This window comes from Aulonocara sp. 'chitande type north' Nkhata Bay, linkage group LG13 (genome assembly GCF_057382095.1).
Source record: "Aulonocara sp. 'chitande type north' Nkhata Bay isolate Kocher_YH1m ecotype deep benthic linkage group LG13, A_spYH_male_GT1.1, whole genome shotgun sequence".
NCBI lineage: Eukaryota > Metazoa > Chordata > Actinopteri > Cichliformes > Cichlidae > Aulonocara > Aulonocara sp. 'chitande type north' Nkhata Bay.
This window is the reverse complement of record NC_141356.1, coordinates 18,449,769-18,473,968: the sequence shown is the minus strand read 5'-3', so window position 1 is coordinate 18,473,968 and position 24,200 is coordinate 18,449,769. Positions and strand designations below refer to the sequence as shown.

Here is a 24,200-nt window from a genome sequence, read left to right as displayed (position 1 = left end):
AGGTGTCCTGCATATGTATATAGAATAGCATCTGGCTGCAGTTTAAAGACTTTTTTTGTCTCGGTCTTGGTCTCGTCTCGACTCGGTCTCGTCTCAACTTGGTCTTGGTCTTGTCTTGGTCTCGATACCCTCTGGTCTTGGTCTTGTCTTGGTCTCGGATTAGGCGGTCTTGACTACAAGTCTAAGGGGTGGTTCCCTATTTTTTATTTATTTATTTTTGTTGTTGCTGGGAGTTGGAACCCTATTAGTTAGGTTGCTTAATATTTATGCTAAGTACTCTTTAAAATACCAGAATAGGGAGGATGGTGTAGGTTTAAGTTTATTAGATTGATCAGTATTGCTGAACTATGAAATATTTTTTTTTGCATACAGGTATAACAGAATAGCTTTAGTGTAGTTGTTGTTTTAAACTTGAGTATGAACTTATACAAAATGCAGCAAGATATTTAAAAAACAGTTTTGTTGATCAAAAAACACTATATCGGATTCATATCGGTATCGGCAGATATCCAAATTTATGATATCGGTATCAGTATCGGACATAAAAAAGTGGTATCGTGCCATCTCTAATTTAAAGTGTAAATCTTGTTTTAAAAAGCAACTTACAAAACCAAAAGCCTACAAATGCAGTAATCTATTTACATTATTGGAGTTGTATTCATTTTCTTATGATTACGGGGCGACCGTGGCTCAGGGGATTGGGAAGCTCATCTGTAACCGGAATGTTCTGTCAGTCTGCCCCAGGGCAGCTGTGGCTACAACTCCACCAGTTTGTGAGAGTGAATGAATAGTGGAATTGTAAAGCGCTTTGGGTGCCTAGAAAAGCGCTATATAAATGCAATCCATTATTATAATTACATATTAAATTAACTTTTTCTGAATATATGAGGTAGTGAAAGCACTAATTGTTTTGTGACTACACCTCTGGTGGAAGATTGCAACAGACTGAGCCATGACTGCTGCAGTCCAGTGTTTTTCCAGTTGCCAAATAGCTTCATCTTTATATCTCATAAAGAGTCAGATTCTTTGGGATTAACTTTTATCACAATCAGTTTCAGACTTGATGTGGATGAAAAAAAAATCTTACAGATCCTATGTAAAGGATTTTATTATTTTATCTTTAGGAGTTAGTCTTTGTGCAACATTTGCATGTAGAATGTACTAGCAGATTAACTCCAGCCATGCAATCTTTTTTTCTTAAAACATACTGTATGTCCACAGCACTTGTTTCCAAAATGACTGCTTGTGTGTGTAATGCAACCACAAATTTTAAACAGTCAGATAATTTATTCACCTTTAATACAAACCACCTGATGATATTACTGAATTGGGGAAAGACGTCAAGATTAGTGAGATATTACATGATTTTTACCATTAAAATGAGCAGTACTAAATTATATGAGAGTTGTATGAAATATTGAAACCAGATACATTGTCAATAATGGCTTCACACAAAAGCTGTATGTGCTACAGATGATTTAAGCACTTTGGATAATTATGAGGTAGTAAAAGAGTTTTTTCATTGACCATCTGAACTGTCACTTGAGCACAAATGTCTTGTACATCAATAGCATGAAGTCCAGCTCATCTCCACATTGTCTCAACACTGCTCAGAAATTCACCATTAAGACCAGAAGTGGTGAAATTCATCTCTTAGAAATTCTACCACGGAAGTTCGGTTCCATCCCAGCTGTACGCTTTTCCAGTCTTTTCTATATTTAGCGTGTCAACGATGCTCATTAGACAGTTCACAGAGTGTTCAGCGCTGAACAGCTTGTCTTGTGGCACATTCCGGTGATAAGGCCTGGAGAGGTCTGTGTTCACTGTTCCTGGATGTAGGGACACACAAACAACCTGGGGAAAAAAAACATCATTATAGGCTATGGGATCTATGTACAAGGGCATGCCCTAATCCATGCTCTAAAAGAAAGATACAAACACCAGTAACAAGCATCTTAGACCTTAGGCTCAGAGATGTTTTTTCCCTTTTCGTGTAAATCCTTGACTCCCTGCTCAAACCAGAGTTCCTCCCTGTCCAGGATGTGTACATCCTCATCATTGAAACAGTATCTCGTGGCCTGTAGGTGTGAACAGACTGCGGAGTCCTGGCCTGACAAGTTAGCTCTTGTGTGCTGTGCCATCCGTTTAGCCAGAGGTTGTTTGGTTTCCCCGATGTATAAATCCTGGCAATCCTCCTGGCACTTAACAGCGTACACTATATTACTCTATTTGTGACATATCTTTTGGGTGGACCAATTTTTGGCACAGTGTGTCTTGGGGTTTGAAACCAACAGAGACCCAGTCTTAAGAGAAAATGCGTCTCAGCTGTTCTGATACTCCTGACACATAAGGGTGGAAGTCACTTGGACGAATGACGAAATGTTTCTCCCACTGAAAACGCCAACCAAACAAACAACCACATGAATAGACTCAACTTTGGGATTTCCTTAACTTGATGATTGAGCATGCATCAAGACATTAATGCAGCATGTATGAAAACACTTACCTTGGGTCGACTGCGGCCCAGCTCTATAGACAAATTCCTAGTGGCCATGTTAAGAGCTGCTTTAGACATTCTGTAGCTGTACCAACCTCCAAGACCTGAGAAAAAAGTGTTAGAGATGAACATTTTACCACTGTGCATGCATGCACATTATAACAAAAGATAAATATCTGCTTTGTAACTATGCTCTGTCCTTCAGCTAAGTAACAAAAGTGGTGCTGCCTACGTGCATAGGTGGTTTTAGACAGGGGCCAACGCCCCCGTAGAACTAGCTCTGGCCTCTGTGCTCAAGAGATAATAATTAATTGATTTCTTATGGTGATATGCAGTGGCACGGTAACTGGAATTAAATTGCTGACGTGTTCAACGTGGACCGTTTAGGGTGCTGCACACTTGCTCTTTTAAATTTGGAGCCGTTTAGCTGGTGGGTTTTTCTCCTGTTAACAAAGAACAGTGTAGAGAGAGAGGATGAAGATCATGAGGGGATGAAAGAGAGAAAGAGGAGTTAGCTGGAGAGGATGCAAAGAACGAGGGATCAGAAACAGAGACTGTCAATCCTGTACAGTATGTGCTTAATACATTAAAAAAAAAAACTTTTTTGTTTTGTTCTGTGCCCCGATTAAAAAAACAAAACAAAACACTGGTCCCACTGATAAATCTGGTCTGGAAGTGCCACTGCCTACATGACATGTATGCACAAAGTGTTTTGGAACCACCAGATACCATTGTCTCCAATTGATCCCACTTTCGCTGTGATGTTAACAATGATCCCGCTGTGCTGTTTGGCTTTCTCTGCAGGCTGCTGACCAAATCCACCACTGCCCTTAAGAAGGAGGGGGGAGAAATACTTGGCCATGACCAAAGGACCCACTGTATTAGTCGTTAAGGTGGAAATGATACCCTGAAAATGGGAAAAAAGTTACTTAATTAAGGATTTAATGAATTTGGTGTTGCCGATTTCAGACTCTCTTGCTGGACACAGACATCACCAGCACAGTTTAAGGACCACCAGAGATTGTTAGAAAATGTCCAATGTATGTACCATTACAGGGGGAAATCCAAATGCCTCTATGATGATGGTGTCTCACCAAGTTTTTTGCACTACTTCTGTGCATGTATTTTCTACACAGGCAACGGTTTGACTCACGACAGTGAGTTAAACTAACTTTTACTCCAGTTTTTACGGAAATGTGGCTTCTCACACTAAAACAAAGGTCTACCTGTGCAGAAACATCCCTCAAGCTGGTCTCTCCTTTCCCCGAAGGGTGAAGCATTGCCGAGGAGTTGACGACTAGATCCAGCCGACCGAAACTCTCCTTAACCCTCTCTGCAGCTCCGCGGATGTCCTCCTCGTGGTTCACGTCCAGTCTGAGGACCATCAGTCGGCCCGGGTGTTGGCCGGCCAGGCTCCGCAATTCTGCAGCCCCGTCCGGGTTTCGACATGTTGCTACAACAGTAGCGAGTGATTTATTTTTAAGTATATATTTGCAGAATCCAAAGCCCAGTCCTCTGCTCGCACCTTGAATAAGAGCGACGGGTGCAGCCATGGTTGATAAATGACATAACTAACAGTGTTTGCTGCCTTCACTGCCACTCAAAGGGTCGTAACTTAGAAAATCGGGGGCAATTTAGCGAGGACGCTTGCCGAACGACATCTTAAATGGGCTCATAAGCGACCTTTAAACTTTTTTTTATATAAAAAAAACCCAACGCTGTTACAGTGGTGGTGTGTTTTGAAATTATACATTTGAAATTTGGGGAAAAGAAAAGTGACAGTGAAGGTAACACGAAAGGCAAAGGACGTAACGTACGCCCCCTATAGGTCTTTCTGAAAGCACTTACACAACTGTGCATTGCAAGTGTCCTTTGAAAGAGTGATATAATTTTACAGGGCGTATTGACCAAGATTGTATTGTATTGTAGATGTGGTGCTGGATGGGTTCGATCAGTCAAAAGCTGAGGATTATTGGGGGGGGGGGGGGGGGGGGGGGAATTCACGCTCGATTCGGAAGAGAAGTAAAAATATCAGTAATATTTTATGTTATCTTTTTTGGACATAAAACCTGTAAAAGCATCAAACATCTAGGATTTAAAAACTAGTATTAGAGGAAATGGAAATGCATTACATCATAATTTGGAGGGTATTTGGATTCATATATGATTACAATCAATAATGGTAGTTTTGCCTTTTGATCCAATATTTGGCTTTAGACCGATCAATTTTTACGCTTATGGCATTGAATCTGAATTAAATGCGCATTAAACACAAACAACTCCAACATTATGAAGTCGCAGTAACGTCAGTAATTTTTCAAGGAATCGTGAGAAAATATCCAGACCAGTAGGCGGCGGTAGCTTGATGTAAGCTTGTAAACTGCCAATAATTGCAAAAAAAAAAAAAACACAGAAAACATAGTCTTTGTATTAATATCGCGTTCATTCATTTACGAATATATAAAAATATATTACATAAGCGAAATATGCTGACTAAAACAAACCCACAATGAGCACGGAAATTACATTGACAATTAAAAAAAAATCGAAGAAGTCAGTTGCTTTTTCGGTCCACACTCCACACCAGTTGGTGGCGGTAATGCACCATTTTGCTGTTTGCCAACCGCCAATAAACCTTATACAGAAGAAGAAGAAGTCAGTTGCTTAGCAACTGTTGGAAGCCCAGCGTCAGTTAGCAAGCTAGAAGATCAGCTAACACACGTACCGTGTGACCCTAAAAAGTGTATAAATGCCACTAAAAAGAAGAGGACCTTTGCAGCTAGCCCAGAGAGAAGTGGATGAAATAAAAAAACAGGTCAGTTCAAGAACGACGCTTTAAACTTAGGTGCGACTGCACCAAACTGTTCGGACTGAACGTTATACAGTTGTTGCACATGTACCACCAGAGCTTTTTCGAAATGATGTGATCCCGAGGCTTGAACTCGACTGTTTCTCTAAACACTTTTGTCTTATAAGCCCTTTACCGACGTGGCATGCGCTAGCATAAATATTGATTAGCATCTGTTCGTAACAATTCATTATGATGCACTGCTGTGAGTTAGCAATGTAAACCAGAATAAAAACCGACATAATCATCAATATAAACGCTGAACTGTACATTGATTTAAACACTTTCACAGGTTGACAGTCTGGAGAAGGATGTCCAGAGCCAGGCTGGATCCACTGAAGAGGCCTTTCGAAGGTAACCAACTGTGGTAGAGCACCAGCAGTGCCCTTCCTTACTCCTTAAGATGAGCACCCTCACCTGTTTTAACATTGAAATCCTTGTGTGTAGTTAGTAGTCAGTTGAGCACTCAAAGGGTTTTCTGCTAAAAGTGTCACTCACCCAGTCACGCACAAATCCATACAGGATTGTATCTATAAACATTTTCTAACAATTACACACGTACTCAGACTGCAATGGGTCCATCAGTGAGTTCGCTATCAGTCTGCCCAAGGATATTTCAGCATGATGACCCTCTCTACCACATGCCCTGATCACCTACTTTATGGAATGCTTGAAAATTTGATATCTACTTGCAAACAGATGCCAAAAACTGCAAATGTCAGCAGAGGAGACACTAAGGACACTGAAGAAACTGAGCAAGGTTAGTTTTCTAATCTTTAAGAAACTTTTCAACCTTTTCAAATACTATTATTGTACACAGATTTAATATAATCTTTCGATGCCAACAATTGGAAGCAATCAGTGATATTACTTGACTAATATTAGTTGTTTTTATTAAAGCAGTTGTCATTACTTACGGCAGCAAATCGATATATTAATTTATCTTTGTAGAAAATGTTGCATGGTTGACAGCAGTGTAGCTAATTAGCCATCATAAGCTAACGCTTGATCTTTCAGGGTGATGAGCTGGCTCCAGTGGGCAATTATGATCAGAGGAAACAGGAAGAGGAGCGACGAGTGCAAAACATCATGGAGCGTCTAAAAACTCTCTCTCTGGAGCTGTCGCCACCAGGACCTAGCACTGAAGCAGGGTTAGTGAAATGTGTGTTAAGTGCAAAGAAGGAAAACTGGGACGGTAGAGTTTTTTTTGTTGTTGATCTGTGTATGTACTTTATAGTCCATGCTGCAGGGGGCTTGACTTCCCCACAACAATTTAACCTGCATGCTTCATTGCAAAGCATCAGTTTATCTGACAGATTCAATGATAATTGATTGACAAATCTGACCCAAGAATACCTTTTTTCACTGAATTATTCCCTGGTCCACAGTAATGTTTCAAAGGAAGATAGTGAAAATAGTGCTGAAGAAGACGATGACGAAGACAGTAACGACAATGAAGAAGAGCATGTTAACAACATTGCCGGTGATGAGAGGCGAGATTTGAAACCGCCATCTCAGTCAGATGCTCGCATCTACATGGTCCTCAGTGATTTCAAAGGAGAGCAGGAAGGAGATCTGTCTGTTCGGGTAAAACACAAACAGCCTTGATGTCAGCAATATATTTAGGACGTTTAGAGCTTGGATTCTTTCCCCTTGCATGTTAAAAGCGATATTGTATAATATTTAGTTTCAACAGAAGAGGGCGCTCTAGCCATCCAAATCTTCTTCTTCAAGTCTTGCAGGCCTGAATTAAGTAACAAATGTAATTTACATATTTCTGAAAACTATTTACCTTTTTAATTTTAAACATTTCTATGATGTGTCTGGTAGATATTGGCATGTAGTCTAGTGCACTGTAGTGTAATTTATAAGCTTTATTAATCGTTATGTCCATCCATCCATCCATCCATCCATCCATCCATCCATCCATCCATCCATCCATCCATCTCCACTTATCCAATTTGATATCCCTTTGTGTTAATGAATCTTATTCCATTGCCGGTTAATTTTTAATCAAGTACTTAACCGATTAGGAAGATAGGTTTATCCTCACATCTGAATTTTAGACATGTCTGTGATGAACTGCATTTGATCTCATCTGTTTGTTATAAATGTGTGAGTTATGTGAACTTACATGGTGTTCTGTGGCCTGTTGTTTCAGAAGGGGGAGGTGTTGAGGATTATCAGGAAGGCAGCAGATGGATGGTGGCTGGCTCAGAACACTAAAGGCAGCAGAGGAGTGGTTCCAAAAACCTTCCTGAAGGTACAAAATCTGCAATGATAGCAAGTCCAACATTATGAATTTTCATTTAGACAAGTGTTTAGCTGAAGGAATTATAAAACATTACTGAGAACATTAAAATGCAGCCTGCAGCAGTTTTCTTTATTCATTGTGTTTTTAATATTAGTATAGACTGACAAAAAAGATCAAGACCATAACAGGATATGATTTCTGATTATATTTTAAATGTAACCATAATGTGTTAGATTGGCTCTAGTGTTGATGAGGAAGATGATGATGATGATGACAATGATTCAAAAGAAGATGATGATGACAAGGAGGAGTCGGAAGAGGAGGAAAATCAAGATAGTGAAGAATTAACTGATGATCCAGACAAATGGAGGTTGAAAGTTTTTTATTTAATTTTTATTTAATGGCATTAAGCTTCCAGGGTCTGTGTTTCCCTACACTTGAGAGACTTTGTTTAAAAGGAAGATAATTTTGAAAACTACATTTATCCAGATTAATGGCAACATAAAAATATTACTTACTGGTGTGAATGAATAACATAATTATTCTTGGTTTCTTTTGTTTTTGTTGACAGTGCTTCACATTCTAACTGGTCTACAGTCAAAAAGGCTCTGAGTGAGGTGCGACTTTCTATACTCTACAGTTATAACTACAAGAACTGAAACTGCTATTAATTTTCCCAACAACAAATACTGCATTCACAATCTTTAGCGCTGTGTTAAATACGTTTTATGGTTTTATCGTGTGTCTGTGACAGATTGATGCAACAGATGTGCTCTCCGCCATGGGTGCTATACCTTCAGGATTCAGACCATCAACTCTCAATAAATTACTGGTGGAGGAAGGTCATTATGCAGCATGTGTGTGTGAGTGTGTGAGTGAGAGAGAGAGAGAGAGAGACTGGATAAACTCACAAATTAATATGAAGTAAACTCTGCCCACAATGGGGGATCTGTGCAGTTTTGGAAGCACTGGCAGAATTCAGTAAATCCTAGAGCTTGCTGGTCCACTGGTGGTGAACAGACCTGCCTCCCTTAGTGCTGCCTGACATCATCCTACAGGTTAAGTGGCTGTTATAAGGCTAGGGGAAAACTGTTTTCATTGTCAGTTACTCAACTTCTGCCAATTACTTTGTCAATGTATAATTTTTCTATAAAGCAGCAAAATATGTGGATTACATTTCCCCAATTCTAAGTAATGTATTCCAAGGTAGTAACAAATCCTTGCATCAGTGAAGCAGAAATCACAGGATGTGTCACATTTATATTTGGAAAAATCAACAATTCTACAAATTGTTGCATCTTAATGGAAATTTGGATTTAAACTAAGATGACACCCAAAACTTAAAACAGCTTGAACAGCTTACACTGTGAGATAAAGGAGCTGGTTTAAAAGACATTTTAATTTATTCAAGTTCATAACTGCACAGGCTTCAACAATTAAGAGTTTATACTGGGTGAGTTATACTGGATGTTATTTTTATTACTGTAGTTGTTTTGGTACAGTAGGTTGAATGGTGAGTTAGATGCACAATTTTTACCCTATTGTTACCGTATTGATAGAAGCAGCTGTCACTGTAAATAGTAATATTTATCTAACAAGCCAATGCTACATGACTTTCAGGGCAAAGCTGTAACCCTTTGTGTCCTTTATTAGGTGTAACATACAGAGGAAGTCATTACATTCAGCCTCAGCTCAGCCAATCACAGCTCTCCTTTAAAGACCTCTTCCTGGACCCAGACACTGGCAAGGTGAGCTTGTCCCTGTGTTTCTGACACTTACCAGCAACTATAGTCATAAACCTGCCTACTGTGTGATTCTCCTGTGGTGTAGGTTCGTCCTCGGCAGGTCAGCACGAGTGTTTGTTTCAGTTTGTGGAGCTGCAGGATGATTCCTACTCCTGGGGTCGGTGTTCAAGTCCTCAGCCGGCACGTCCGCCTCTGCGCCTTTGACGGAACTCAGGTATCATGGTTGTCTCTGTATACTTTTATTTTAGACACTAGTCCATGACAAAAAATGAAAAAGAAATCATTTAAAACCATTATGAGATATTTACAACATAAATTTATGCCACACACCAAGAAAGGTACTAAGTCACAAACATTTAGAGAACTGAGAAAGATCCTGAACGCTTCATTATATGAAGTTTTTTCTTTTTTGCGTCACTCTAAATAGACTCAAATGTGCTGTATAAAGTGGTGTACAGTCGTCTGCAAAAAGAGCTATTTCAACCTTATCTGCACATCTAGAATTTATGGCTTAGCATATTTGCTTGTGCAGAAAGCTTATACCACTGTCGTTATTACAAACAGAATCAGGGGAACATTTGCTTCCATTCTTCCTTGGTTGGAGCGATCATTATTACGTTCTTTTGTACTGTAATGTTTTACTGCACTTCTTTAATTTCTCCAAATGTCTTCAGAGTATAATGAATTTTATTAATACTTTTGGTGTATTAGTTAAAACAGGTGTCAAACATTATGGCTAGGGCATCGTTGTCTCTCCGTTTTGGCCTTCCGTCCACACTGAGACCGAAATGTAAGGGTGCATACAGGTCAAGGAAAGCGCAGCGTTCTGAAAACGCTTTTCAAAGCGGATACATTCGAAAACGCCGTTTTTGCGTAGCAGTGTGAACAGCGAACCCGGAACTTTTTCGAAGTTGATGATACATTTTGTCATGTGATGCAGTCATGTGACCAATTAAACTATGATAGCGGAGGGCATTATACAGCAGTTGTTTTGTTTGTTCTCAATTTTGACAGCCCTATTAAAGATCAGTTTGCACATGCTCCAGATAGCTTTTCTTCAAATTCTTTAATTCTCACTTGCTTTGCAACTTTGTACTTTTGTGTTACTCGCAGCAACAACTCACCTCATTGTTAGTCCATTTAAAAAACTTGGTGCTTTTCCTCAACATTTTGTCACAACATTTCAGAGAGCCGGAAAGTAAATAAGCAGCAGACAGAAATGAGGCAGGTCGAATCGTCTTGCGTTTCATGCATGCGCAGGACTGGAACGTAATCGTTTTCGGCCATGGATCAACAACTCTGTGAAAACAACTGAAAACGATAGTGTGACGCGGAGCGTTTTCAGACCAAAATGCCGTTTTCAAATTTAACCGGGCTAGTGTGGATGTAGTAATTCATATCCTTGATTACTTTAGTGGCAGGAATCATGTATTGGTCTCTTTAAGTGTGTAAGCTTATGAAACAGTCACATTTCAGCTCAACTCAGACAACAAAGAACACGTTTCTGCCATAAAACAGGAAGATTTTTATGCAGGGTTTTTTTCAGATTTAACTCTTTGTATCTAATTCCCTTGCTCTCTTGCTTTTTTCAACATGAGTTTCACTGTGTTTCAGGTTTTGAGTAACATCCACATAATAAGGGCAGCCTACAATGCCAAGAGCCCAAAGACCTGGAGCTTCTCTCCAAGGGTATGTGGAGGTTGCTATGTTTGTAACCTTACAACACAAACTGATTTGCAGACTCTTTGTACTGAGGCTCTGCAAAAGAAGACAAAAAAAGAAATTGTGAGAAATGTGAAATTTAGCATGTGTTCATGTGTGTGTCTGTTCAAGGTGACCGGTATCTTGCCCACCCTCTTGGATGGAGACTGTTTTCTGCGCTGCAACTCTGCGTCTCCTAACCTCGGGATCCTCTTTGAATTAGGAGTCACTTTTATACGAAATGTAAGGGTGCATACAATTTTGCGAATTACAAAAATGTATATAAGGAAAGAAAAGAAAAAGTGTCTCTGTTTTAGTCTACTGGGGAGAGAGGAGACCTAAGCTGTGGTTGGGCTTTCCTCAAATTGACCGATGATGCAGGAAATCCTGTGCCGAACAGGTACATGTGTTTTTTTACATTCATCCAGACATATGCAGAAAAAGCTGCGAAAATATATCAGAATATCTTTTCTTTAGACACCTACAGTAGTGAAAAGATTAACAAAGTAAAATGACACCTAGCGCAAAACCACTGACATTATTAAGCGCGCACAAAATTGAATTATCTACTGTGTACAGGACCTATGAACTGCCTGTGAATGGTGGCACTCCATATGAGAAGGATGTAGCAGTGGAGGCGTCACCCACTAGAGGATGTAAGGAGAAATGGCAGACTCAGTACATTTTGATCTTAAAATAATATAAGGAAAAAACAATAGAAACAAAATAATAGTTTTTATGTTATATTAATCAGTGTATCTCCTCTCCTTTCAGCTCCAAGTGGTGTTTTCCAGCAGATGCTCCAAGCCAGGCGGCAGCCCAAACTTGTTGTTAAGCTGAAATCAGCCAACAGCCGGACGCAAACACAGCTCGGGTTAGAAGATCAGTGAAAAAAAGACTGCCACTGTGCTTGAACACCTGCAGTAGAATATCTTATCCATAAAGCCTTCCTCTGTTTATTTGGACTCATTCCTGACTCATCTCAGATATATCCCTGTGTGTATGTATGTGCGTGCATGTATATGTTTGTAATAAGTACATTTTTTTCTCTTCAGTGTCCTTCCAGATACTCTCCTCCACTGCCTAAACTGCATCCATCTGCTGGTTCTGCACAGGCATCTGCTTGCAGACGCACTGCTGATGGACAGGCCCACAATGCAGAATGCAGGTAGCTCGCACTGTCAGTGGTTCTTATCCAAACCGATCACATTCACAGCTCTGGGTTTAATACCATTATCTCTCTTTCAGATCTAATATGCAGTCCTATACTTTCAACCTTCCCTGTGTTGTTGGACCAGCCAGACCTGTTAGATGCTCTCAGGGTGAGAAAAGTCACATTTGTCATTCAAATAAGATTCAACAACTGCTCCTTTGTTTTGTTGCTTTATCAACACAGCTGAAATTCTGCTTGTTGAAGATGATTTCTGTGAGATTATTTTTAATATTCTCATAGTAAAAATAATGTGTGATTATATATAGAGAGAGTTTAAAGCTTGTTAAGTGGTATGACCCATCACATTTGTTTGATGGTAAGGACAACTGAATATTCAAATAACTGTGTTTCTTCCAGAGTGCCTGGCTGGATGCTGAGACTAACATGAACAGAGCACAAAAGGTGCGTGCGTGTAGGTGTGTAGTTATACAACTCTGTGTCCAAACACTTTTTTGCCCGGTGCAAATATAAAAAATGGAATGCAAATTATTTGAACTACATATTTGCTTAAATAGTATAATGGCAGTCATTATAAAACGACTGAAAAACTGCTGAGTTTGAGTTTAAGTGTAGTTGTCTCGGTGGTCTAGCGTCCCCTGTGTCTGGATGGAAGCATATGCAAACCTGTAAATATATTAATCGGGCCTGTACCAACTATTTTGAAACGTAAAAATTTTAATTATTTTTTCCTTCCAGGTTTTTAATATGTCTTTTTGTCATGTTTAATCAAATATAAGGGATTGTATGATTTGCAGGCCAGACATTCTGGATTTATTTACATTTTATGCATTATTACAACTCTTTTGGAAACAGGGTTTTGGGACACAGATCCCATTACAAAGTGATATGTTGGGGATCTGCTTTCTTTTTGGGAACAAAGAGGAAATAGGATGTTTTGGTTAGGTAAAAGGTAGCTTTGAAGAAGTATTGATTGCCTGGTTTAATTAATTAAACTCAGTAGGGATAGCTACTGAGTTTAGGGATAGCTCAGTGGGGTAGGGATAGCTCAGTAGGTAGAGTGGTGGCCCCATGATCGGAAGGTTGGGGGGTTCGACTCCACTGAACGGTTACCCTGAGGTACCGTCCCTACACACTGCTCCCTGGGCGCTGCATTGGTGGCTGCCCACTGCTTCACTGGGTGAATGGGTTAAATGCAGAGGAGCAATTTCCCTACGGGGACTATCGCATACACATTAATACATTACACATTATTACAGTAACAGTCTGCATCTTTGGATGCGTAATATCAGCTCAGACCTGTAGAGGATGCTGTCAGTATAATAGATTGGGTGGCTTACACTGAGATGTGAATATGAACTAAAGCTTTCTCCCTGTGTGTTTACAGAGGGACCTCTCCTATCTAAAACTGGAGTTTGTTAAAGTCTACATGTCATCTGTGTATTTCCTGCTCCACTCTCCATCGCTGCCCTGTTATCGTTGGGCGGACCCGCTCTCTGAGGAACAACGCGCAAGAGTCATCTACGCAATGCTGGAAATGCTGAAAAACCAACGCAACAACACCGGCCAGTCAGGAGTTCCTGAGGTCTTTGTTGATGGCGCTCACACGCATCTCGCTTTTGATGTTACAGAGTTGACTTTTGACCTTCTCCGTGTGGCGTGGTGACAATAACGTCATCTCCCTCTGGCTGAAGGTGCTATTTGGTTGAAGTTAATTATCCTAATTTTCACGTATATTTTGAAAATAAAGGTTAAAACTCACAATATTCTATATGTTTATTATTTTTAGTAAATTTTAATGAAGAAGACCAAAACCAGCAGTGGTTGAAATTTGAATGAAAGACCGGGCTTCCTCTTTAGTAGCTGTTTTTCATTACAATATATCACATACTATAACCTAGTTAGTCTTTCATGTAGTTATTATAGTTTTAGTTTTGGTCCATGGCACAGATGATATATAATATGTCATATTTTAGATACACTTAAGATAAAACATGTGACAAGATAGGGCGATTCTTCATTGGTTTTTCACTGAATTTGTTGAAAACAAGACAAAACTCACATGTCCAACACGCTTTACTTCCTTTCTGCTTCTGCTAAACTACTGAGCATACACGTCTTTGCGAACCTTATGTTTACCAAAGGCACTGATCGTAGTCTGTGTAGCTGTGAAATAAAATATTTTATTTATTTTGTATTTAATCACAGAATCAACGTCCTTCCTCTTAAAGATAAAAAAATGTGTTACAGGATTAAAAAAGGGACAATGAGTGCCACTGATGCCAGTAATGGTAACATTATTGGCATGTTTTAATTTAATTTTTATGAAAGAAATTGTGTTCTTATCACTTATTTACATCCACAAAGGTGCTCTTTCAGCCCTGTCATCTCACTGGGTACTGAGCCCCACCCATTATTTCAACATCATTGTGTGTATGTGCTTGTTTGGGAGGGTCTGTAGTGTAGGGTTACAGGAGTTAATAATTGGCCCGCTGTGTTCTTTTTATAGCCTGGTATAAAAGCTAAGGAGCACTAGGAGGTTGGGTCAGTTTGGGTGCTGTCGGTTACGGCTTCACGTCCAAAGCAACATTTATTACAGCAATTCAACATACTTTTTTATGATAAATTGTATATTGTCACACTAAACATATTTCTTTGGGAATAAAATCTGAAAAAGATGTTTGAAAGGCATTTAAGGCTTCTGTAATTTAATTTATGAGATAAGACCTTTAAAAAAAATCCATATTATTTACACTGTTGGTTTTGTAATATGAAGATGTTAGTAAATGTTTCTTTAAACTCTTCACATATATCCCCCAACACATTCTGAATAAAAAAGAAAGGAATAAGATGTAGCCTGTTAATTGGTGAGTAGAAATGCTTAAGGGCATATTTTATTTCCCCATGTGTATTTGACAACTGACTACAGTAATTTAATTGTACCCTAAAGGCATGAATATATCTGCCAGGTCATGCTACTCAAGAAAAGCAACAAAGCCAGTAAGAATATTTCCAAAATGACAAAGAGTGCAAACACCTATTAGCATGTTAGTAATTCCTATTACATCCCCTCATCGTCTAACATGATCTTAACCTTGAAACTAACACACATTTAACCTTCTGTTTGAACTTCAAACTGTCTTGTTTAACTGAACACTGACTATAAAGCCTTTATCCCCCCCAAAGTGATATTCCAAGTCCCCAGCCCAATACCTAAAGTGGTCTTTCTGAATGTGTATAAACATACCAAGCCTTTTGTTGGTGCACTGTTTGCAGGCGACTCATATTCCACATCCTGTATTTCCACATTCCAGTGCAGTTGCTGCGGTTGCTGTATGCTGTCCCTGATGACCGGAGCGTTGATAAGCTTTGGAAAAAACAAAACAAAACTGGATTACCATCAGGGTAATAGTAGTAAGATATCCCAGGGCTGTGTCAAACAAAGGGAAAAGAAACTCTTTGTGAAGCCCAGAAGGGACAGAGAAGCGTTTGGTCCTGAATTATATTTACAGGTTTTAGATTATCCCTTGATTGACAGTAGCAATGAGCAAGATGTGCTTTTCCCATGGTATCTAGACGGTAAAATAATAAAATAAAATAATAATTAATGAAATTTAAGTCTTACAGATTAAACAGAAAATACTTTTACTATGTACCTATAGAGAGGTAGTGAGGCTACACTGTAAAGAAAACAGAATCCAGAGTGGCATTTAATGGTGTTTCCGAAACCTCATATCATACAGTTAGTCAGCATGGGTCTGATCATCTAACATGTGTTTGAGTAAATTTCCAGGGTTGATGAGACAATGTTATTTGAGATTAGTCAAGAAATTATCTATTAAAATATTATATTGCACTTGGGAAAGTGATTTTCTTAAATATGTACACACAACACAACAGCAAAGTACTAACCGCTGCTAAACTCGCCCACTGTGCCTTGCCAGCTTCTATTCCCAGTTTGTACAGTATAGTTCCAGTGCTCGCTGTGTGATGAGGTCACCTGTGTAGAATTCCACTAGCTTCAAAGAGAAAAGAGGACAGTACCAGGGGGAGAAACAATATTGAACTATTGTGGACACTTTGTATGTGTTAATTAATTGTCACTAGCTGCTATATACTGTCTGTGAAGGTTCACAGTCATCCAGGTCATCGTAGTCAAAGGAGCTTGCAAAGAAAAGCGTCTGGACTTCTTTAAGTTGCTTGAAGACGTTTCACCTCTCATCCGAGAAGCTTCTTCAGTTCTAAGGTCAAATGGTGGAGAGTCCCAGATATAAACCTAGTGGGAGTATCCCCCCACAGAGGGACAAAAGGACCCCCTGATGATCCTCTAATCGCCTGAGCCAAGGTGTGAAATTGGGTGTGGGACCCAATCAGCCAGAGTTTCGGGTGAGTTCATTGTGAAACCTGGCCCCACCTTATCATGCGAATTCCTGAGATCAGATGGCCTCAGGATGTGAGTGGGCGTTAAGGCGTCTGGGGAGGGATCTCAAAACTGGATTATAGATGGCAGAGAGTTGGTGTGGTAAACCACCGCCTGTGTTCAAAGACGGTCGCTCACAGTGGACATAGATGGCTTCTTTCACTCCTCTTTCAAACCATCTGTCCTCTCTGTCCAAAATGTGAACATTGGCATCCTCGAAAGAGTGTCCTTTATCCTTAAGATGCAGATGGACTGCTGAGTCTTGTCCTGTGGAGGTGGCTCTTCTGTGTTGTGCCATGCGCTTGTGAAGTGGCTGTTTGGTCTCTCCAATGTAGAGGTCTGAGCATTCCTCGCTGCACTGTACAGCATACACCACATTGTTAAGTTTGTGTTTTGGCGTTTTGTCTTTCGGGTGAACCAGTTTCTGTCTGAGCGTGTTGCTGGGTCTGAAATACACTGGGATGTCATGCTTGGAGAAAACTCTCCTGAGTTTTTCTGATACACCGGCTACATAGGGGATGACAATGTTGTTGCGTCTGTCCTTCTTATCCTCCTTCGCTGGTGTCTGGTCTTCTTTTCTGTGCCTCTTTGCTGACTGCTATATACTACTTTTTTCCATATATGAAAATTGCTTGACAGGGGTGTGAGCCAAAAATGATCTAGCTTCTGGGTTTGCTCAAATGTTTCTTCTTGTTATATGATGGTTTCATAATAACAGACATTCTAGACATTGGTAAATGCTGCTACTGAGAGAGAAACTACAGGCAATGTCAGTAAACGTGGTGGTGGACAGGTATATAAGGCAGTATGTGGGCAGTAGAGGGGGGTCTGTGCCATCTCCATTCCTTATCACCTTGTAACCTCGTACTTCTGATTCATGCTACCTACAGAAATACTTTGATGATTCTTCAGTGATTGGATATATAAGTGATGAGCAGGAGGAGGAATACAGGGGACTAATGGTCTGGAATAAATCATATGCTTCTGAATGGGAGTAAAACCAAAGAGATGATGATTGACTTCAGATGGAAGAAGATGGCTACACGACCTGTAGCTGTGCTGGGACAGGATTTTGATGTGGCGGAGGAGTAAAAGTATTGGGATGTCCACACGGACAACTGGCTAAACTAGAAAACCAACACAGAGGCTTTATACGAAAAGGGTTCTTTTGGATCTTTTCAAGTCTGCAGCGCAGTGATTAAGATTATCCATCACTCAATTGTTTTAAGTGTAGGATACTCGGCTGGGGGAGCAGTGTCAGAGACACCAATAGACTGAATACACCGATTAGTAGAGGCTGGCTCTGAATGGCTGCATCACTATTAAATCTCATGGTACTAAGAGTTTGTTTAAAAAGAGAGTAAAATGTGACTTTATTTGAAAGCAGTGGTGTATTGTCAGATGCTCCTTTTTTCAAATTGTGGTCAACAGGAAAGAAAAATCTTATCTGTGCCATATCGAGCTCACTTTGCTAACTATAGAGGTGAAGATAATGTATTAACTCCACTGCAGATCACTCAACACGGACCATCATTGTGTAGATATAAATGATACTGGACTGCAGACTGAAAAAACTGTAAAACTGTAGACCTGATTGTTATCACATGGAAAAACTGAGACGTTCTCACCCAGTTCTCTTTGTGCCCCAGGTGGACTATTGTCTAAGGAGGAAGAAGTAGAAGAGGTGATAGTGGTGGGGATTTCACACAGTAAGTAGTTAAATGCTAGAATATGCACACACAGATTTAATGTCCTATCAGTGTTATTAAAAGAAAAAAAATAGATTCATAGTGGAGGATCTAGAATTATCATGATCACAGATTCAGTTTGGGAAACTGAAACTTTGTGTTACCTTATGATGTGCTGGAATAATTATTTGGTGTCTATCTCATGTTTTCAAAGAGTTTCCCCTTAATTTAAATGGAGACTAACTATCTTTTAATGGCTTAAACAGCTTTTTGTTTGAAATTAGAGCTTGTGCACAAAATTGCTAGGTGAATGGGTTACAATGTGTGCCTTTGTGTTTTGCATCTTTACTGTAGTTTTAATTTGTTTTCTTTCTTTCTTTCTTTCTTTCTTTCTTTCTTTCTTTCTTTCTTTCTTTCTTTCTTTCTTTCTTTCTTTCTTTCTTTCTTTCTTTCTAATTTTGTTTCAAGTAACATTCAGTGGACATTTTGTAAGAACTTGACACAGCTGAAAAGTTTTAGATGTTTGGACCATTAACCAAACGGAGAGTAAGCCAACTAAAAGAGCTGAAAGATATTAAAATGCTTCAGACATTTTCAGGAACACAGTGTTTACTACATATCTAGTTATTAGATCTTAACATCCAGTTTTGATTAAAACATGTTTGTAATGCATTCAATGATGTTTGAGGGTATAGGTCATTTGACAGCTATAGAATAAATCCTATGAAGCTTAGTAGAGCAAACGTGTAAATTAAAAAACAGGCTAAGTTTACTATATATAGGTGCAGCTCGAGGTTACCTCGAGGTTACAGTTCACAGCATTGGGGGAGTCCTGAGTCCCTGGACGTGCAATGGGTTTGTTGTCCAGGCTTAGGACACAAAATATAATGCATTTTCTGTCATTGTCTTTGTGTGTATTTGTGTATGTGAGTGTGTGTGCACGTGTATCCTGTAACTAGATCCAGAATAGAGGATCTAGTGCAAGGTGTGTCTGTCTCATGTCTGCTTATTCTGTCTTGTGTGTTTGTCTGGTGGTAATGACTGAGGGGGTTTTATATTGCAATATGATAGCTACAACATCAACAGTTATTCTAAGATTGTGTTTGCCACAAAGTCACATCTAAAATGCATTATTTGTGCAAGTTAAAATCAAACTAATCAGATGAAGACTAAATGAATTTGCACAAAGATGAAAAGGATTGCAGTTTTAAGTTCTTTAATGTGCTTTTACCCCGATGACGGTTGGATATATACCAGCAGCTGGTGTTTTGCCCCTCTGGTGTTTCGGCCAAGACCTGCTCATGTATTGAACAGATATGTAGGACTGCTTTCTTGCATTTGTGCAATATCTCTAAATTTAGAAATATCCTGTCTCAGAGTGATGTTGAAAGCTAATTCATGCATTAATTACTTTTAGGCTGAGCTACTGTAATTCATTATTATCAGACTGTCCTAAAACTCCCTGAAAAGCCTTCAGTGGATACAAAATGCTGCAGCAAAAGTACTGACAGGGACTAGAAAGAGAGAGCATATTTCATGTTGGCTTCTATTCATTAGCTCCCTGTTAAATCCAGGATCAAATTTAAAATCCTTCTCTTCATATACCAGTCCTTTTTGAGCAAGCATATAGGATAACCTGAATCCTGCATTGGTTACACTACAATAAGTTTGGGCTGTTACAGCCATGATGCACTGACTGTTTCTCGTTCACTCACATTTTTCATTCTCTGTGTTACTATCCCTCTCCCCTCACCTTAAACCAGTCGCAGCAGATAGCCGCCCCTCCCTGAGCGTGATTCTGCTGGAGGTTTCTTGCTGTTAAAAGGGACCGCCAGTTGTTCTTTAGGGCTTGGTACCCAATCTCAGAGTGTGAGGATAATTATACCTCTGCCCTCCCGTAACATTTGTGTTGTACCTGGAGAATCTCTAGTTGTGACAGCACTTGCTTATTCCGAATGTTCGAACACTGAGGTACTAGTCGTTTCAATGTTAGTGTAGATGTTGGGTGTCAAAAAATCCATAGGTTCCATATCTCTTTCACGTATCACCTTTTGCTGGGGTTAGATGCGTAGTAGCACTTCAACAATTCCCTATTCTCATGCCTTGTCCACTAGCTTATTCCAGTAGCCCACTTCTCATCAGTGTGCCCTGGTTCCTCAGCTTATGGGCAAAGGGCAGCATGGCTTCAGTTATGTGTCTGTTAATCATATTTTGAGGTAGGCCTGGGTAACATGGGGGGACCTAGACTGGAGCCCTTACTGGATGCATGCCCTTGGTTGGGATTTAAAATCCTACCTATTGTTCTGAATATGGTAGTGTTGTCCTTGGTTTTTCTCAAGCTTCTCATGTTGCCACTTCTTCTTTTGTCCTCCACTTGCTCAGTTTCCTCAGTTTTTTTGAGGACATGTGACACACTGTGCCATGAGAGGCTAGGTTTATGAGCTAATAGTGTTTTGGGAATCACCTTGGTGTCAAAATACAATTTTATGCTTGTCAAACAGCATATTTATATTCTAGTTTTTTCTAATTCAAGAAAGAAATGGGAACCAATGATATGTTTTTATGATGGGCAGCTAGTAGCAAAGTGACAATTTGAAAATTTGGTTTATTGTTATGTGTAAACACAACACTAGTTTATCCTTGAGTGAAGTGTCTTTCAGGCTTGAGTGATTTATTTAGAAAACTTTAAATAATGGTGCATTTCTGTGAATAATACTAATACGTATACTTTAATACTAGTCATATACTTAATATATTATTTAATATTATTGTTATTATTTAACCCTCAGCAGGATTATTTGTGCAAATAAAACTAAATAAAATATATTTTCTATAAATGAAGAAATGTTTGCCATGGTGATCACATTACCATGGCAAACAAAATCCTTGCTTCAGTTTCACTTGAATAGTGTACCTGACGCATGTTTTGTCGTTAAACAGGAACATGTCCTTATACATATTAGCTTTAACAGACAAATGGGTTGACAGAGGGTGTGTCAGCATCAGCAGAACAAAACAAGTATTTGTCACTGAAAGAGGGAACGTGCATGTGGAAGGTTTGAAAGCTACTCTTTCAGAGTGACTCACAGTCCAATATTGAAATTGCATGTTAAACAGGAATCACAGAATATACTAAACAGGAAAACAGACATTAATTTCAAAGCTTTTTTTTTCTAATTCATTGTTATACAACTAGTTTTGAAAGTAGTAAATCAAAGTATACTCAAGTAAAATGTGTTATTGAGGTGAGAGAAATGTATGCTGTTAAGATTACATGAAATTAGAAATTGTACCCATGTTTTTTTCCCAGTAATTTCTAATCTTTAACTCAGAAATTCATCTTACAAAGTTCCAAAGCATATTAGGCACATTACTGTTTTTGTGAAAATTTGTAGGCTGTCAGTTTCCAATTAAAACAAAGATCTATTAAATAATACAAGATCATCTGTGCTCAGCAAGACCCTGAACCTGTCATGATTGGGCTGTGTGGCAGGCAGGAATTGGACCCAAACGCAAGCTCACGGAGGCAGGCATGAACTCAAAACACAGCTTTATTGCTGGAAAGAAAAAGCATACAAACTAAACTGGAAACTATAACGTATTACACAGAGAAACACAGGGCCCTGAATGACGGAGAACGCGACACTGAGCTGAGGGAGACGTGGACATAAATACACAGAGGGTTAACGAGGGAAGTAGGAGCACACGGGGGACACAGGTGACACTGATAATCATAACGAGACACGGCAGGAGTAAACACAACACTGACGGGAGACTGTCAAAGTAAAACAGGAAGTACCAAGAGGTGCAGACAGGAGGAGAGAGAGAGAGCACGGGGAGGGCACAGACATAATGGGCTGGGGAAACATGGAATAAAACACAAGGAGGGGAGACGAGGACTCACCGATACACAGATGGGCACACAGGGGGTAAAGTCACATGGGGAAAACAAATAGGGAACATCTTAACAGAACCACCTAGGAACCAAGGCATAAATAAAGAACAAAATACAAAACATACGAAAACTAAGAATGCTGGGCCAACATGGCCCAGGATCATGACAGAACCACTAGCTGTACTCAGAAAGGTCTCCTTGTTTTGAGAAGCAGTATTGGTTCATTTTAGAGCCAAGTTATGAAAACATTTATTTCTATTTTAAACTAGTGCTGTCAGCATTAATCTACAGGGTGGGCCATTTATATGGATACACCGTAATAACATGGGAATGGTTGGTGATATTAAAGTCCTGTTTGTGGCACATTAGTATATGTGAGGGGGCAAACTCCTCAAGATGGGTGGTGACCATGGTGGCCATTTAGAAGTCGGCCATCTTGGATACAACTTTAGTTTTTTCAATAGGAAGAGGGCCATGTGACACATCAAACTTATTGGGGCAATCCATGCTAACTCACTAACGGAGATTTTATGGCATTAACGTCATTTTAACGAGATTAATGCTGATGGCACTATTTTAAACCTGTCCTTTTCTTGCATGTTGCTAACTTCAAATGTATAGGTATGAGGACCAGTGTTTATTCATATAAAAAACGCTTTTGATTTGGTCAATCATGATCTTTTTTTGTACAAACCTTTCCTAGAATAAATTGATATGTTTTCATTGCTATTTGTGCAATAGGGTGTGAAGTATGATTAGTCAGCACAGAGGGGTACCTCAGGGTTGCATCTAAGGACCGCTTCTTTTTAATAATCATTTACTGCTCTTTTCATGTGATTGCCTACACCAATATGATGCTATCATCAAAAGCTTCTTTTTTACAAGTTTATAAATAAGTCGGATGGATTTAGATACAAAAATGTACATCCTTTGCAAACTTTGCTTAATCCATCCATCCATTCGCGTCCGCTTATCCTGTTCAGGGTCGCGGGGGGCGCTGGAGCCTATCCCAGCTGTCATAGGGCGAGAGGCGGGGTACACCCTGGACAGGTCGCCAGTCTGTCGCAGGGCTAACACATAGAGACAGACAACCATTCGCACTCACATTCACTCGCACATTCACACCTATGGGCAATTTGGATTAACCAATTAACCTATCCCCACTAAGTGCATGTCTTTGGACAGTGGGAGGAAGCCGGAGTACCCAAACTTTGCTTAATTATCCAAATATTAAAATGCGAAGTTGAATGTCAATCTTAAGTTATCATTTGCCTCTAATATGTAATGACAGCTGGGAAGATCAGAAATTTGAAATTTGGCATGTACTTCATGTGTGGATTGATTTGAACTCACCTTTAAATCGCATATTGATTATATTTTTTAAAAATGCCAATTTTTTTTAATGCTCCACACATTTTTTTTTTACACATAATCTTAGGCAGAGACTTGTTTCACAACTCATATTACCAGTAATGGAATGCACTGAAGAGGCAGCACTGTTACCTCATAGCAAGAAGGTCCTAGGTTTGAATCCAACATCTGGCCGGGGGCTTTTTGCATTTGCATGTTCTCCCTATGCTTGTGTGGGTTCTTGCCAACTTCCTGCAACAGTCGAATGACACATGCTGTTAGTCAGGTTATCTTAATTTGTCATTCTAAATAGTCCATAGGTGAGAATGTATATGTGAATGGTTGTCTGTTGCTTACCCCTGCGGCAGACTGATCTGTTCAGGGTATGCCCTGCCTCTTGCTCTATGGTAGCTGGCTTAGGCTCCAGCCCACCTGCAACCCTGATCTGAATTATCACTAACACAGTGTATCAGAATTCTTTTAAAATTCTTCAGATATATTTAGGCTTCAGATTTTACAACTCAAAACGATTATTCACCGTTAATCAATGTATCTATGATAGGAAGTAAAATTCATGGATCACCCATGTGATGCATGTGTAGCAGTAATAATTTAAATTCATATGCTGTTT

The 24,200-nt window shown here is 39.5% G+C and overlaps 2 protein-coding genes across 5 annotated transcripts; one reads left to right on the top strand and one right to left on the bottom strand.

Moving 5' to 3' along the window:
• Nucleotides 1-1,282: 1,282 nt before the first annotated feature.
• On the bottom strand, nucleotides 1,283-4,117 carry LOC147315944 (uncharacterized). The gene is made up of 4 exons (XM_086258967.1): nucleotides 3,724-4,117; nucleotides 3,227-3,404; nucleotides 2,507-2,601; nucleotides 1,283-1,854 (listed from the first exon to the last, which is right to left on the bottom strand). Exons 1-4 carry the CDS (start codon nucleotides 4,048-4,050, stop codon nucleotides 1,663-1,665), a joined length of 792 nt encoding a protein of 263 aa, XP_086115093.1. The 5' UTR covers nucleotides 4,051-4,117; the 3' UTR covers nucleotides 1,283-1,662.
• A 995-nt stretch (nucleotides 4,118-5,112) lies between these two features.
• Nucleotides 5,113-13,980, top strand: nphp1 (nephronophthisis 1). Of its 4 annotated transcripts, none has more exons than XM_086258957.1 (20): nucleotides 5,113-5,312; nucleotides 5,638-5,699; nucleotides 6,045-6,105; nucleotides 6,363-6,496; nucleotides 6,734-6,932; nucleotides 7,507-7,608; nucleotides 7,833-7,969; nucleotides 8,171-8,216; nucleotides 8,354-8,456; nucleotides 9,253-9,347; nucleotides 9,430-9,558; nucleotides 10,959-11,033; nucleotides 11,178-11,288; nucleotides 11,363-11,445; nucleotides 11,625-11,701; nucleotides 11,820-11,919; nucleotides 12,101-12,213; nucleotides 12,294-12,367; nucleotides 12,616-12,660; nucleotides 13,604-13,980. In XM_086258957.1, exons 1-20 carry the CDS (start codon nucleotides 5,247-5,249, stop codon nucleotides 13,880-13,882), a joined length of 2,091 nt encoding a protein of 696 aa, XP_086115083.1. In that variant the 5' UTR covers nucleotides 5,113-5,246; the 3' UTR covers nucleotides 13,883-13,980. The 4 variants fall into 4 exon arrangements, with proteins under 4 accessions (XP_086115083.1, XP_086115082.1, XP_086115085.1 ...); XM_086258956.1 differs by having other exon boundaries at nucleotides 8,354-8,462; XM_086258959.1 differs by having other exon boundaries at nucleotides 8,354-8,462; nucleotides 12,616-12,674; nucleotides 13,604-13,765.
• Nucleotides 13,981-24,200: the final 10,220 nt, after the last annotated feature.

Bases quoted from the DNA above. Each gene is read 5' to 3' on its own strand.
- LOC147315944 (XM_086258967.1), bottom strand. From the start codon at position 4,050: ATGGCTGCACCCGTCGCTCTTATTCAAGGTGCGAGCAGAGGACTGGGC. The intron at 2,602-3,226 runs GTATCTGGTGGT...CTTTTTTCTCAG, and splicing joins GGGATCAATTGGAGACAATG to GTCTTGGAGGTTGGTACAGC. The intron at 1,855-2,506 runs GTAAGTGTTTTC...TTTTTTCCCCAG, and splicing joins TGGGCCGCAGTCGACCCAAG to GTTGTTTGTGTGTCCCTACA.
- nphp1 (XM_086258956.1), top strand. From the start codon at position 5,247: ATGCCACTAAAAAGAAGAGGACCTTTGCAGCTAGCCCAGAGAGAAGTG. The intron at 8,217-8,353 runs GTGCGACTTTCT...TGTCTGTGACAG, and splicing joins TCAAAAAGGCTCTGAGTGAG to ATTGATGCAACAGATGTGCT. The intron at 8,463-9,252 runs GTGAGTGTGTGA...GTCCTTTATTAG, and splicing joins TCATTATGCAGCATGTGTGT to GTGTAACATACAGAGGAAGT.